The 15,463-nt window shown below is 39.8% G+C and overlaps 1 protein-coding gene across 1 annotated transcript in view; it reads right to left on the bottom strand.

The window, feature by feature from the left end:
• Positions 1-3,983: 3,983 nt before the first annotated feature.
• EYS (EGF-like photoreceptor maintenance factor) overlaps positions 3,984-15,463 on the bottom strand; it is a 636,352-nt gene continuing 624,872 nt past the window's right edge. The window contains exons 37-38 of the mRNA XM_088531218.1: positions 9,666-9,827; positions 3,984-5,207 (exon numbers count right to left, since the gene is read on the bottom strand). Of these exons, the coding sequence (XP_088387344.1) occupies positions 4,012-5,207; positions 9,666-9,827 (1,358 nt within the window). The 3' untranslated portion in view covers positions 3,984-4,011. The remainder of the gene's footprint in view (positions 5,208-9,665; positions 9,828-15,463) is intronic.

The following is a 15,463-nucleotide window of genomic DNA, read 5'->3' as shown; positions in this document are numbered from 1 at the left end:
CTGTGTGTGTTTGATTTCGGGGATGTGGAGCAGGAGGCTAAGCACCGCGTTGCAGCTTTGCTTGCGCTTGGTGGGAGGAAAGGGAGGGAGAAGAAACGGGGGGGCAGTGTTTGTACCTGGGGGGCTTTTCAGTAAAGTCAGATTCTGTAGTGACTGACATACACCCATGAAAACAAAAACAAGCTTCCAAACTGAAAAACAACTCCAAACCTCCTATTCTTACAGTTTTTCTTCAAATACACTGTTTGTTTTGTTGAGATATATAAAGACAAAAGTTTATTTTAAATAATATGTATTACATTTCAGCAATTTTAAGAACTAAAGCCTAGAACAGGATAATCTGCAGACTCCGGAAGATCTGTGGAAGAACTTTTATTTTTTCCATCGATGTGTAGGGGAGGCAGGGAGTTGCTTTAGGAGGATTGCTTTGTGCAAGCTGGCTATCGACGATGGTAGACTGAATTCTATCCTTGACGGTTTCTATAGCCTGCATTTAACGATTTGAGATAGGCCAATTGTTTTGGTGTTGGATTAAGTTTTAAGCAAAGTTAGTAGCTTTGCTTGTAGAGGTTTTCATCTGGCCGGTCCCAGAATAGCCTCCACTCAGTCTGTGGTTATTTACAAGTCCCAGCCATGTGCATGTGTGCTCTTGAAGTAGACTGGTAGCCATGAAAATTGCATCTGCCTGTACTGCAGAGCTCAGGCTGCCCTCAGTGAGGATTACCAGAAATGGTTCAGTAAGAAAGGGCAGACATTTTCAAAGCTTGCCAGGTGCAGAACCTACACATGCCAGAGCAAAATAGCCCTTCAGGGACCATTTGTTAAGACTTTAACAAGCAGAAGCAGTTTTCTAGAGCTTGGTTCTGGAATATGAGTTGCAGGGAAGACATGTCCCTTCTGCAGGAGTAAAAGGTGTTGGCTCTTCCGTGGCCTTCGGTTGCGCTCCCTCCACCGCTGGGCCTAGCCGGAAGTGCTCTGATTGATCGCTACTTGCTTTAGGCCGAGTCACTGCTTGGCAAGTAGACTGCAAAAAGCTGTGTGCCCTCATGGGGAACTGTGTGTGTCCTGGGAACCCCAGGGGGAAAAGGATAGGTCCAAAACCTGCTTTCTTCCCCAGCGTGTGGCTGTAAGTGGCCCTTTGAAGAGGAGATGGGAGAGGAAGAGACTCCTCAGCGTCATGAGTGGCCGCTGCCTGTGGGGAAGCGGGAGGGAGGCCAGATCAGGCCAATCACTTGAGGGCTCAGAGCACCTTAGGGTGTCAGGAGGAATCTCATAAAAGGTGTTGGTCAGGTTATTGAAGCATCTTGTTCCATCATTCTGCCTCTCTTAGCCTTTGAATTGTGTTTGGCAGTTGGCAACAAATTCCTTACCACAAACAAGTTATGACTGAGTGGAAAGTGATGGGTGTCTTTTCCATACCTCATTTGCTTTATTTGAAGAGAAGGATTAGCTACTTGTTCCCAATCTGTATCCACTGAGGACTTACTGTGGGAGAATTTCCTTGCAGCAGCTTGCTGGTTAAGAGTGTGCTTTTGAGAAATAATAGAGTGGAAAAAAAAGAGGAAAAATAGAAATCCATCACAAATATTTTAAGCTTTTTATTTGTAGAGTAAGACAGCAGTCAAAATGAGAACTATAAATGACATCTTAGTTCTTGTCTTATCTAGCTTAAAAGATGACTGATTTTTCATATTTGTTTTTATTGATAACTAAAGTGTAGAATATAACGGAGCTTTTTCAGAAGGAATAGAGTTTGTGCATTCATGTCCTGAAGTACATGCACTATTTGCTTTTGAGAGCATGAATTGATGAGAAAATGGAAATTCAATTTACTGTGGCTAAAGCTTTTGTCTAATAAAATTTAATCCAAGGGGGTTATAAGCCAGAAAGGTAGAGCAAAACAGATCTTTGGGTTTTTAATTTTTGAATTACTAGGGAGAACTGAAGTTGATATTTATACAGAGAGCCACTTTTCCCATGTTCCAAGGGAGTGTTCAAGTGTGCAAACAGGGTAGACCTCTGCTGGAGGACAGCAGCAGGCAAATATTTATGTCTGTAGAGTAATCAGTTAAATGTATCTTTTTGACCAGTTGCATTAGGTAAAATTCAAGGTAAAATTCATTTTGGTTTTTCTACTTGCATTCTATTCAACTTGCTCTGAAAAAGAGAAATTGGGAAAAGAACTTCTTTGTTTAAAATAACAAAAATTCCAAAACTTCCATTGCTTCCATCAAATAATGTCAAAGGGAAAAACTTTTGGAAGTCTGAAGCAATCCAGCCAGCCATTCTTTTCTTAATCACAGCAAATTAATATTCTCTCAAGCCATTTATCATCTGTAGGAAGCTGCTACATTTTTGTCATGTTTCGGTATGAAGCAGTGCCAGGAGCTGGGCTGGCGTCCCAGCGTGGCCAGCGGGGCAGGCAGAGCTCTGCTCCGGAGCTGCTCCGCTCCCGGCGTTTGGAGCAGGTCCCTGTTCGGCCCCTTCCCTGGCAGAGTGTGGTACGAGGCTGCGCAAGGGGCAGACGGTTCCTGCTGGTGCCAGCAAGGGGGTTTTGAAACCTCAGGTGTCCTTGTGGTAGGACTGAGGCATTCTCCTCTCTGATGTGGTGAAGAATGTTTTCTAAGCCAAACCATTTCATGCGCATTTCCCTACCGCAGGATTTTGCAAGCAATATTTTGATACAGGTCCAGGTTACTTGAATTATTCCTTCTGTGTTTAATGGTCTCTTACTGCAATTTTGAATGAAAGGTAAGATTTAATTTTTGTTTAGACAAAAATTGATTGTAGTGTGTTATTGTATACTTTTTAGGAGCTTTAGTTGCAGATAAACTACTTTTTCAGTGTACCTTTTAAAGCAGGGTTCTGATTTCTAAATGGAAGACTGAAATACGTTTTTGGTAAAACACTGTCTTATTTAGAAATAGCATGCTTAGTATATGCTAAAATCACACAGATCATGTTTTTTAGTTACACATAATGGCACTAACTTCTTTTATGGCAGTGGATATGTAAAATGTAGAGAGTTTTTTTGTTTTTTTTTGTGATTTTTTTTTCTATTTGCTTTTTGCTGCAGTGTAATTCCATTGGATAGAATAGTTGTATTTGTTTAGCTGGAAACTTAAGATAGTTTATTATTAGGAGGAAAGGCAAAGCTTTAATGCTGAGATGGAAATCAATGATTGAAGCAGGTTATTTCTATTGTTTTCTTCAGTCTCAAAATCAGCAATAGAGATGCTATGATAGAACTAATGTAGAATGGTAGAAAAGTTATGAGCTAAAAGTTCATCTCAAATTAGACCATCATAACTACCCTTTCTGCCCTTAAAACCATTATTTTTAAATGTAATATTCTAGCATGAAAGCAGTCTCACCTGGTTACCTTGATGAATACACATAACGTATAGAGACTCCAAAGGCAGAGAGAACAACTTCATTAGTTAAACATGGTCTTTCTGCACTTGGATCCAAGTTATTACAGATGCTTTGTTTTTTAAAAAGGTCTTTTATAAAGATGCATTTCTCACCCAAGCTTTTCACTTTTGACTTTTCTATTACAAAATTATAATAAAAGGAATAATGCATTTTAATAACATGCAGAGTTTTGATGAAACAGGTAAATTGTCCTCAAAGCCAAAATAAAATAAAATAAAATAAAAAAACCCTGTCATGACAGTTACTTTTCTAAGCTAATTACCTATTTATCTGGCTACAGAACTATGTGTAGCAAAATATATAAATACAAAATACATCAGGCCCTTCTATTATTTTAAATTAAGTATTAAAAGTTATTAGTAAGTAACTAGATGAATAAAAGTAAAATGTTTGACCACATTCTATATATGCTATTAATCTACATTAAGAAAAAGGCATTAACATGCAGGGACAATATTGCTAAGTGCTTTCTACACTGGTTCCTTACTCTCAGACCTCCAGCTATCCCAAGAGACAGAAGGAAAAGGAAGTTAATCTAATCACATTGCTTTTAAAACATCTAAATCACTCCTTCAATTAACTTCCATCATCTCCATTATAAACATTATAACCTTCCGCTTTCATTAACAGGATCTTTTTAGAGTCTTGGAAGAGAATGACGTCTTTAATTCTGCCAATGAATTCCTGCTGAAAAAGCCCTCTAGTGACTGTGTTTACTTCTTTCCCAATTTCAAACCCACCAAAATAACAAATTCCTCCATAGTTTAGAGCAGTGTATTTTCTTTGTGGATCAATATCCTCAAAAAGAATTAGATCCTCATCTAGATACACTTTAATACAAGTTTGGTTTTGTACTATAGTAACAGCATGCCATCTTCCACAACAAATGGAGTACTTGCTATAAATCAGAGGAACAGAGATTCTTTCTCCAAGATTAACCACAATTTTTAATGTTCCATTGGCAATACCAAGAGCAAGGAAATCATTGTCTTCATCTTCGCCTTTTCCCATCCAAAATACCAAGCCTTCAGTTTGATTGGTAGTAAAATTTAAAGAAATACGGCTATGCTGGAGGTCTCTCTTTTTATAATGTGGATCTGTGTATTTGATGTAGGAGTTACCAACAAACTCTGCTGTCAAAAATGTGATTTTGTTGTCACAGTACTTGCCTGACCATCCCAGTGCACATACACAGATATATGAAAATAAATGAGGTTGAGGAATACAGAGAGCTTGAGACCCACAGCTGTTTTGTGAACAGTAGACAGACTGTTCACACGTGTCCCCTACCCACTGCTGTGGACAAGAACAAGAAAAGCCCGAGTCTTCAACCCGGCACGTCCCGTTGTTCTTGCACACTGAGTACCCGCAGGCTGTTCCGTCACAGTCGCCGACGTTGGCCCCGTCCTTCGCGTCGCTTGCAGTAAGTTTCAGTTCTCTGTCGTTAATAAGAATTTCTCGTATGCAGCCACTGAATCCCGTGGGCTCATTTTCTGTTGCCATTGAGTTGACAAGATTTAGGGAGGACACTCCTCCAACAAAAAAGTCTGTGTGTGTGTCCAGAGCACTCATTCCAGCAGCAGCTTCCTGAGTCACGTTGTCACCATCCAGGTCCACGTAGCCCTCGTTTCCGACCCTTCCTGCTCTGAGGGTATGCCATGTGTTTCCTTCTGTATGGGCTTGCTGGGAAGTCTGCAGGATGACTGTCTTGTCTCCAAGATTGTAGCGCAATTGTATAAATCCATTTACTAAGGATATGCATAGAAAGTCACCTGTAGAAAACAGTTTAAAACAGGCTTTCATTTTTTACAAGAAGCTCGCTAAACAACAGCTTATCCTTTAGTATCCTCATGCTTTTATGCCCACACTTCCTCAAGTCAGTTGCTCATTTTCTGCAGCCTTGTTAAATGCTAATCTGAATTTCCATATGCTAAATTGTTGGATTTGTCAACTAAATGCAGTGAAGAGTGTCTAAAGCATGCATGCTCTGCTTTCTCTGAGGCAATTGGGCTGCCCTGGCTTTGGTGGTGTGACAGCTCTAGAAGTGGATAGCCTGGATTGCCCCCTCCCCACCCATCTTTCTCCCCCATTTTCATGCCTCTTTTGTGGCCTCTATGCCATTAAATATTAGGATCCTTTCTAAATCTTTTTTTTTTTTTTTATGTACTCTGCTTCTGGCCTTACAGGCAATATGAAAGGAGAGAATACCGCTTTGAACTACACCTACAAATATGAAGAAAGCTGAGGAAATTTAGGAAACAGGAACTGGAAGGATGTTGTGTGGGGCAGGCATAGAGGCTAATGGGGAAGGGCAATAGGGAGGCCGCAGAGAACAGCAGTGTGGGACTGGTGCATGGAGGAAGGTGTTACTCTTCTGGCTTGATGCCTGGATGCCACCCTGTGCCACGTGCTCCACGTGCCCCTGCTCGAGCAGGGCGGTTCTCTAGAGGCGGATCTCTAGAGGTCCCTTCCAACCTCAACCATCCTGTGATTCTGTGATGTTTACCATCATAGTAAGGCACGATGTCTGCGTGATGTTCGAGTGAAGAACAGCCCTGGCTACATAGGGATGTGCATGTATCCTGAAGAGGTGGCTATTACTTACTTGTAGGTTGGACTATTCAGCATTTCCTCTTAAAAATGCTGCTCTTCTGGGTGAGGAAAGCCTTCTGCTTCCTGTTACAGCACTACCCCCAGCACCTTAGCAGCTGGGAGACACCCTCATTGAGCAGCCTGAGTCTGGCTGCCTGATCCTTGTTTTGCCTGGCAGTGGCAGAGTAACAGAGTAAACTGGGGGTTTTCCACACAAAATGGATCCCAGGTCAGCAGGGGTGAGAGTTCTGCCACAGAGGAGGCAGAACTGTTGCCTATCTCCACTGCTAATTTTGTCCATGCAAATGATTCCAAAAACCATCAACTGAGCAGAAAGTACATCCCTCTTTGCTAAGGAAATATATCTGCCAAAGGAAACGTTCTTCTAAAAGCAGGTAGGTAGACAATTTGTTGGTAACTAGGAAAGCAGCACTTGTTCTTATCTGGACGTTCCAGCTATTCTGAACATTTTTAAAGAATTTTGGTGCAGTTCTATAGTGTGATTCACTTTCTACAATAAACAATGTATTTTAAAGCATGTAGACATTTCACAGCAATACTCTGCACCTCATTCTTATATTCAGACTTAAAGTTTTTTTCTGTTTGTGTGTGTCCGAACCCGGCTGGATGCCACCCTGTGCCGCGTGCTCTGGGTGTCCCAGCTGGAACAGGGGGGTTGGACCAAATGATCTCTAGAGGTCCCTTCCAACCTCAACCATCCTGTGAGTCTGTGTGTGATTCTGTGTGTGTGTGTGTGTGTGTGCACATGTAGTCAGAATTCCTTAAATTTCAGGCCTTAATTTTTCTAACCTTTTCAGGCCAGGTAGGCAACACAGCCTTGTTTAAGAAAGAGATTGCTTTTGTTTCAAATCTTGTGTACTAAATTTAGAGTGACTCATCCTATTCTGCTTGTTAACAGAACTTGCTTCTTCGTCACCCAGCAGACCTGTTCTTTTGCCTAGGGCAGACAGTCTGGAGCATATTCCACCTTTATGAACAGGAGTAAAACTCCATTGATGTTATGACTCAACAGAAAGTTCATGGTCCTTCCTTACTGTTTTTTACCTGGAGTGCCAGGACCTTCAAGTATATAGGTTGACTCTATGTAAATTGTATTAAATTAGACTCTGTTGAAACATTTGAGTAGCATCTGACTAACCCTGTCTGAACTAAAGGTTATTCAATGGATCTCTCTCACTTTGTCAGAAAGAAGGTAACACAGCCCTTCAGGACTGGGGTCTTGTGAGGTGCCTTCTACCACCACTTTGTGGAACTCCATAGCAGTGACATGTATTTGCTAAGGCCTCATTCAGGAACGTTACATATAGCTGTGTGCGTCTAGCACATCTCTACCTTTCCTGGTAGTAACTGAAGGGGTGGGAGGAGACCCTCTTCCCTGGTGTGAGACAGTAATGGAAGAGGTGGAGGAGGCCTTTGTCTTCCGTGTGCGAGCTTCCAAACTGAAACATGCGCACACAGATCGCTTGCTCTCTTTTTTTTTTCAACTTATTATTAAAAATTATCCACTTAAAAGTCTGCCAGGCTTCTGAAGTACCTTCTTAGGAGTAGCACAAAGGAATTTTACCAGAATCAAAGCTGTGAAACACTTCCTGAAACAGCTGACAAGGGAAAAGAGACCACGATTGGCAGAATTACAGGGAATTCTGCTAATAGAAAACAATTGATAGGCTGCCTTCTATTTTGTGCTAGCTATTAAATGTATGTACTAGAGTAACTATACTCTTAAAGGAGTGGAGACTCGAGCTAGCATACCAATGTGTGAGTGGAGAGACTACCCAAGTATCCACCATCTCTATAAACATGTATTTTTCTTTAGAAAGAACAAAGCGAGAAGGAAATGTTCCAAGGAAGCCTCATAGTTACTTCTTCACCAACAAAACATTTATTTTCTGATGGGGGATTTTTTGTTTGGTTTTGTTTTGACATGTGTGGTCCCTTGCAGTTCTCAGGGAAAATCCCTGTGCTGTAACGCATTTACATGTGGCTAAAAAGCCACCATGTAACTGTGCTACTGTGGCATAACACAACTCAGTCTCATTCCTAAATTGGCTGCACAGTCAGAGCTCATTTCTTTTACAGAAATGGCATTGTTTAGTGAGGGAAAGAAAAGAAAACAAACAAAAACCAGAGAATAGAAATGCCCCCCCATTATTTTCTATTAAACAAGAATTTTAGAAAAAAAATCTTGTGGTTTTGGACAATCAATTTATGAAATCTTACATAACTATGTAGAAGAAAAGGCTTTATGTAAAGTGCTTTGTAAACTAATCCGAAACAGAAAGCTCTTTCACATCTGTTGGCTGCTAAGAATACTTCTGAGCCTTTCATCAGTCTAATTTTGTCTGGATTTGACAGGATTATATGAAGTCAAATGTAAAGAACCAGATGATTAGCTTTTCCTTAATCTTTCAGAACTTCAGCATAGTAAAAATGGGAGTAGGAAAGTGTAAAACAATCAACTTCATAGATGATCACTTTGTTATATTCTTGGTTTTAAATTAAATTTGCATGACTCTAGACAGAGATTTTTAAAAAATACTCCCTCCTTTGCAAACTAAACATTCACAATTGGCAACAGAACTAGGGCTTGTTCATTCTAGACCACTCCTAGACCAAGTTAAACAGGCTGCATGTTTGATGCTTCCAAAGAGATATTAAATTTCTTTATACACTAGCTGCTTCCATGACCTTCACCTATTCTGGGGTGTTTTTGAGAGAGGGCCTTTTTTTCCCTTCTGTTTTTCATGGCCCATGTAATGCTTTAACTTACACAGGAGAGAACACAGAGTATATCAGAATTTGGCCTGTAAGTGATAAAAATATAAAAGGTTCATTGTTGAAGACAATCTTTGCAAATAAATATATTTCTATTTCAGCTACTCTATGTATTTTTCTTTGTAGCTGCTTCTCAAAGATGGCTCTAATTAGAAAAAGGCAAGCAGAAAATACCAGCACTGCATTTTGACCCTAGTGGTCTTACCTAACTGTAGCCTGTTAAAACTTCTCTGTGGAATTAGAAGGTGGTAAATTAGGTAATCTGTGTTTAAGTACATGGGTCTGAGCATGTTCTTGAAGTGTCTCAAACCTTTAGACTTTCAACAAAAAAATCTACAGTTAAATATCTTCTCATTATAAAAAGCCCTGTTTTTGTAAAACTTACTACTTGATACGAGTAGAAAATTTCAGCACTGATATGCTGCACTGATTTCAGCACTGATAACTGATATGTTAAGAATTATATGTGATGCTTCTGGCCACAGAAATGCAGCACGAAATATGTTAATAAAATATATTAGAACAAATTTACACCTTAGAGACTAAATTTTAAATGCTTTTACACTAGTTAGAAAATTATGCTTTCTTGCTTTGACTTAGTGTTTAGAAATGCTTCTATAAAGAGAGAAACACTGTATTTAGATATATACTTTTTCCATTCTGCGTGTTTTGCATGCTGTGCACCAGAGAACTTCTCGGCATTATATAATAAACTCTGATGAACTTCATTAGCTCTGTCATCGTCAACTCACTTTCTCTTGACTTCGGTTTCATCAGTTTTTATATTGCTTTGTTTTATATTGCCGGCCCCGCTCGTGGGGGCCGCCGGGGCCTGCGCTCACCTGCCCGCGAGCTGAGGCGCTGCGCCGTGTAGAACAGGATCCCGTCTGCGGAAAGAGCCCGAAACTGCAGCTTGACGTGGGTCTCACGGCGGATGTGAAAGGGTGCGAACGACATCCACGATGACTCACTGCTTCTGAAAGACGGATCGCTAATGGAGACGGCTGGAAAATAGAGGACAAAACATCTTTTTCTGAAAGATACTTTGCGAGTGCTGTGTTATTGTGGCACCAGTTGTCTCCAGATATTTTGCATAGTTCCCTAGTGCTGTACATTGTAGTTTCAGTTCTTCCCTTTCCAAAGACTAAAAAGAACCTACATATGGAATAAAATGTACGTGATACCAAATCAATGCCCCTCCATTTTCCAGGTGCTTTATTTTCATTAACTGTAAAGCACAGGCTTGTCATGTGAAATATATATAATCTTGTTTAGTACTCACTTTCAAATAAATATAAGTTTAATTTTCATGTTTTGAATTTTCATTGCTTAAAAATTCAAATGCAAGGTACATTTCTAGGATTCCAGAATAGATCATTATTTCTTCAACATATAGATGAAAACTTCATTAGAAGGTTTTTTAAATATCATAAGAATGTACATTTTTAATTATTGGCTGCTAATATTTAGGATAAACACACTGAGCTGCTCAATAGTGCAGATGGTCCTATGCAATACTGAAATGGAGTACTTCTACAGAATTAAAGCAGTGTTATAATATACAGTTTTGAGCTATACACAGCTTCGTCATTCTGATTTACCCCTTCTCTCAGCACTAATTGTTCATTAATCCCTAATAAATAAGACTTGTTAATCTTTCTTCAGCAAAGTCACAAATGATAATAAGTTTCTGTTTGTTTTTTTCACTTGGTTCTCTTTCCATTTTTTCCCCTATAATAACATTATTATATATTTGAGATGTGTTAGTAATGAGATAATTCATGTTGTTGTAAATTTATTGTTATTAGTTTCCTGCTCTTTCTGCTCAACATATCTACGTCTTTCTTATTCTAGTGTTCACAAATCCATGGAAATTTCATAGTAACTTGCCTTCAGTCAACTATGCCTTTAAGATGCCCTTGTAGCACACTACTGGGTCAGCGTATGCTACTTCTGCACATTCCAGTTTTTTGTATTGTACCTGCTGGTGCATCCACTTGTCACGCAGTTGTACCTTCCTCGTACAGCCCATCACGGATGGGTTTTAATTCTCACACTGATGTGCAGTCAGCTTGCTGCAAGACTTTGCAATTGACCTGTTTGTCGTATTACTGCCCTTGTCACAGCATTCAAGGTGCTTCTTGTGGACTGTTTCCAGCAAACAGATGTACTGTCCAGCTCTCATACCTGTTATCACTTTAATGACCTGAAGATGCCTCTTTACCAGTTCGTAACAACACAGTTAGTTTCTGTGTTCATTTTCTGATGCTATGTTACAGTTAATATCTGCGAGGAAGGAGCATGGATTTAAACTCACAGATTCTCACTAAGTCTAAAAGTAAGATTTCTTTTCCAGAATCCCAACTATAATGGATTTATGAGACAGTCTCTCATCAGAATCTGGCTTTTGATGAGGTGCTGTTCAACACACACCTTTATTCTCAGCCAAACACATTATATTAACAATCACTTCCATCCTATGCATCATAATAGCTCCTATGATTTCAAAGCGAGGCACTGTCTGTGGTACTATCTTACATAAAATTAAAAATGTGAAGTTCTAGCAACTGCATGTGAAATATGGCAGTAATAAAAATACAGTCTTAATAGTAGCGATTACATTAGGCAACAATGGCAATAAGACTTGTGGAATAGCTGAAATGGGGTAATGCTATTAAAAATGTAACCACTATTGAGCACAAAAAAAGCAACATAAAATAGTACTTAAAAGTAATAATTTTCCTATGGATTTTTAGGTGCTTGGATCTCTTTAGCATGTAATGTTCACTAGTAGTAGTTAAGGGTGCAATCACTATACCGATGTCTTCATGTTTAAAAATCATTAAGAAATAGTAATTCATTTTATTCATAGATATTTATGCTTTCTGTGACATTTATAAATCAGCTTTCTCCTAGCAAATTTATGCATAGGAAGATGTATATATATGTAAAACCTATGCTACAGAAGTCAGTCATACAAAATGTACAATGGTGTGTCTGAAAGTGCATGACAGACTCAGTTTCACTTTGTCACTGTGCATGAAGGCAGCTTCAACCACAACAAGCGTGAAAGCAAAATGTTCAGTTGCAGTGAGTTGCTCATCACTGAAAGAAGCACTGCTCTGGGAAGGTATATGAGAGTATGATTGCTATTATAAAGGGTCTTGGAGCAGAGAGAGAAAACAAGGATGGAAAGATTGTGACTTACTAGTATCCAGTATTCTCCTACCAGAGAATGAATGATATCCAGGACTTTAGACTACAAACGGAATATTAAAGAATAATATCCATATTTTTAGCACCAATAGCAGAATGCTTTTGAATGCAGGCATCATTATCCTGATTTACAGATATCAAAAAGTATTCTATTTAATATATTTCATTCTGAAACTTTCAAGATATAAATATTTTATATCCATTTTGCTAAAAAAGTGTTTGTGTTCCCAATAAATAAAGCTGAATAATAAAGCTGTCAGAAAACAACATATTTTGCCACCATGTATCAGGACTAACTGGAGGAAATATTGGAATTACTTCTAATTTGCTTGTAAATTATTCCGTAAGTACTGATTATATTCATGAAAAAAAACCCTGACTCGACAGATACAAGGAAATGTACACCCTTATCTCAGAACAGAAGGCTTTAAGTCTACTGCAGCACACAGCTTGGATGTTCAGGAAACATATAAAGCTTTTACAATAGCTCTGTAGCTATAAATACACAAACTTTTAAGTTGAATAGGACAATTTAAGCTTTTCACTGGCTTTCAAGGCAGGCATATGTGAAACATACCATACCAAATGCAAAGATACTTTATTATTGTGTACCTTGCAACAACATAGAAATTAAGATCAGCCAAACTCAAGCAAGACAGTAGCTGTGTTACATATGCTTACTCTAGAGAAACTCTAAACTAGAACAAACAAATGGGTCCCCTTGAGAATCCTGTAGGCTAAGTTTATAGGACTCATGCTGTGTAACTATTACGTTACTCAGTAGGGCACCAAAAACTGTATGAGGCACTGTAAGCACAACAGGCACTTAAGCAAACATTTCTGGTCTGTGTCAGATTAATGTCTCACTTTCTTACTTCTCTGAGCACAAGTATCTAATGAAGCTATACATCTCTAAACGATACAAAGAGAATTAAACTCTAAATCCCACTAGACCAATTAGAGCTGCAGGAGCACACTGTTCCTGCAAGTACTCCTGCTGAAGCATGCTTTTCTTTCCCTCTAGTACTCATTAATACTTCTCGGGTCCTTTCTGCTATCCCCTTCTGATCAGCCCCATCAATGCTCATAAGTCCTATTCTGCTGCTGTTATGAACAAAGATTTCTAGGTTATTCTCACAGCTTAATTTCCTGTGCCGTACGCATCCCAAAACTGCATCCCAAACTGCTGCTTTGAGAATTTCACTGTAATAGTTTCTTCAACCTTCTTCAGCTTGTTGCCTCAAGACTTTCAGCAAGCCCTTTTTGCCATTGAGTTTATCATGTAACCTCGCATCAGGAAGGTAAGACGATCAGCACAAAACCATTGAGCCCAAACACATGGAGGGAAGTACAGAAATAGGGGAAGCAGGAACACAGACACACTGTCTGAAGTCACAGGCGTGCTGTTGAGCATCAAAACTCAACAGGAGTCAAAACTGGTGAGATCTGTGAAGTAAAACTTCCATGAATCTATCACAACAAGTTGGCTAAGGAAAACGGGGACACTCCTCAATGTATCAGGGACCTAGTGACAAAAGACACGGGAAAAAAAAGAAGATACTCAAAGCCACCTTTGTCTTGGTCTTTGCTGGTGAGGCCTGCTCAACCTTCCAGCTCTCTGCGTCTAGTAGCAGAGTTTGGGGATGTGAAGCATTAGCTTTCGCAGAGGAAGAGTTTGACAGCACTTTGGCCAACTAGATGTACACAAGGCCAGGGGATGGAGGGGAGGCATTTCAGAATGCTGAAGGAGCTGCACTGTGGGGTCCTGGTGGACAAGGCGAATGAATGAGCTGCAGCCTTTGCTGCAAAGATGGACAACTTCATCCCACTTACTGCAACCAGAGCAGCCAGCAGTTCAAGGGATATGATTATTCCCTTCCATTCAGCAGCTGTGAGACTGCCCCAACTACATTTCATAACTTTTGCCTCAGTGTTTTTTGGGTAGACTTAGAAGCCAGGCTTGCTCTCCCGGTTCCCAAGAGCTGATGCTCTCTGATGGAGGGGAGCTGGGTGATGAGGTGATGACCCAGCCGGCAGGAACGGGCCTCCCCAGCCAGGCCAGCCTCTGTATCCTGAGTGCTGTGCAGCTGAGGAAGGGATCAAGGGTAGGAGTTTCAGCTTAAAGGCAGCTCCCAGGTAAAGCAGGAGGCGGTCCCTATGGCGGCTTCCTAGCAGAGCTTTCTTCAAGGCCAGGTACCTGCAACATCTTAGGGTAGCTCTGAGCTGAGGCAGCCAGACCCCAGCGAGGCTGGGAAGAGGAACTCAGGGCACTGGCTCTTCCAGTGCAGTGGTAACAGTTCATTAACAATAAAAACGCCTGAAAGCTTTCAAATCCACAGTCAAAAATTTTCATTGACTTAATTCCTCCATACAGAGAGAACATTTCCACCAGACACTTTTTTTTTTCTTTCATTTTAGAAAGTTATGACAAATCCAGCTGTACGAAAATTTTCATCTTGAGAGGCTCTTTGCTTAAGGCTGCAGATGAAAGTTTATTGAAATTGCATGGGCATTTTTTTTGTAACTATTTGGAAAAACTGAAAAATTTTACTTCACTTTCTCTAAAGTGAAATGCATTTTTCCTCTGAGATACCACTTTGATTTTTTGAACTTTTTGAACTTCTTCAAAATAACAAACGAATTCATATATAACAGAAAAAATACAGTTCAACTTCCATTTCGGTGTAGTAACAAGAAGTAGAGCATGTTAATAAAAGTATTGATTGCTAACACAGCTCTAACACAAGAGTTAGAGCCATGAAGGCTGTAATTTGGCCAGACCTGCAGCCATTATTAATCCTGGTTGTCCCTGAAGAGAACAGGCTCAGGTAATCATTACTGTGAGCAATACTGGAACAGGAGATTGCAGTTTTGTAAGTGAAGTCTACCTGTCTGCTTGTTTTGTTGCAGTGGAGTTATATGTTGTATTCTCTAGCATTAGCTAATTTGATAGCTAATTAGCTAGAAATTAACATTCAGGAGCATATGGTTAAATCCCTAAGAAAACCTCTGTTTTTCCAATACTTAAAATAGCAATTACTAGCCCAAAATTGTAGACCTCAGGCTTTTGGTCTGACAGCTATCGTGTTGAGTGCGTAGGACGAGGCCATGGGAGTTAGCAAACTGTGCTGGAAGCAACCATGTAACCTCAGTGCTAAGAAACCATTTTTTTGAAGAATCTGAACCTGATTCTCCTGTGCTTTTCCACTATATGGAAAATTTTTATTTCTTCTGTCCAACTAATATTTCAGTAATTAGATAAGACTACTAGAAGTTAGGTGATACTAGAAGACAGAGGGAAAACCAAAAAAAAACCCCAAAAACCTTATACGTCCCTCAGCGGTTACTATATTCTCAAGGATACACTGCTCTGCAATGCAGTCAATAGAGTCCAGAAAGTGATTCATCGCACCCTGAAGTTTCC

This window comes from Tinamus guttatus, unplaced genomic scaffold (assembly GCF_059628265.1).
Source record: "Tinamus guttatus ecotype Peru unplaced genomic scaffold, ASM5962826v1 Tinamus_guttatus_pri_ptg000402l, whole genome shotgun sequence".
Classification (NCBI taxonomy): domain Eukaryota; kingdom Metazoa; phylum Chordata; class Aves; order Tinamiformes; family Tinamidae; genus Tinamus; species Tinamus guttatus.
This window is presented reverse-complemented; position numbering and strand designations above follow the sequence as displayed.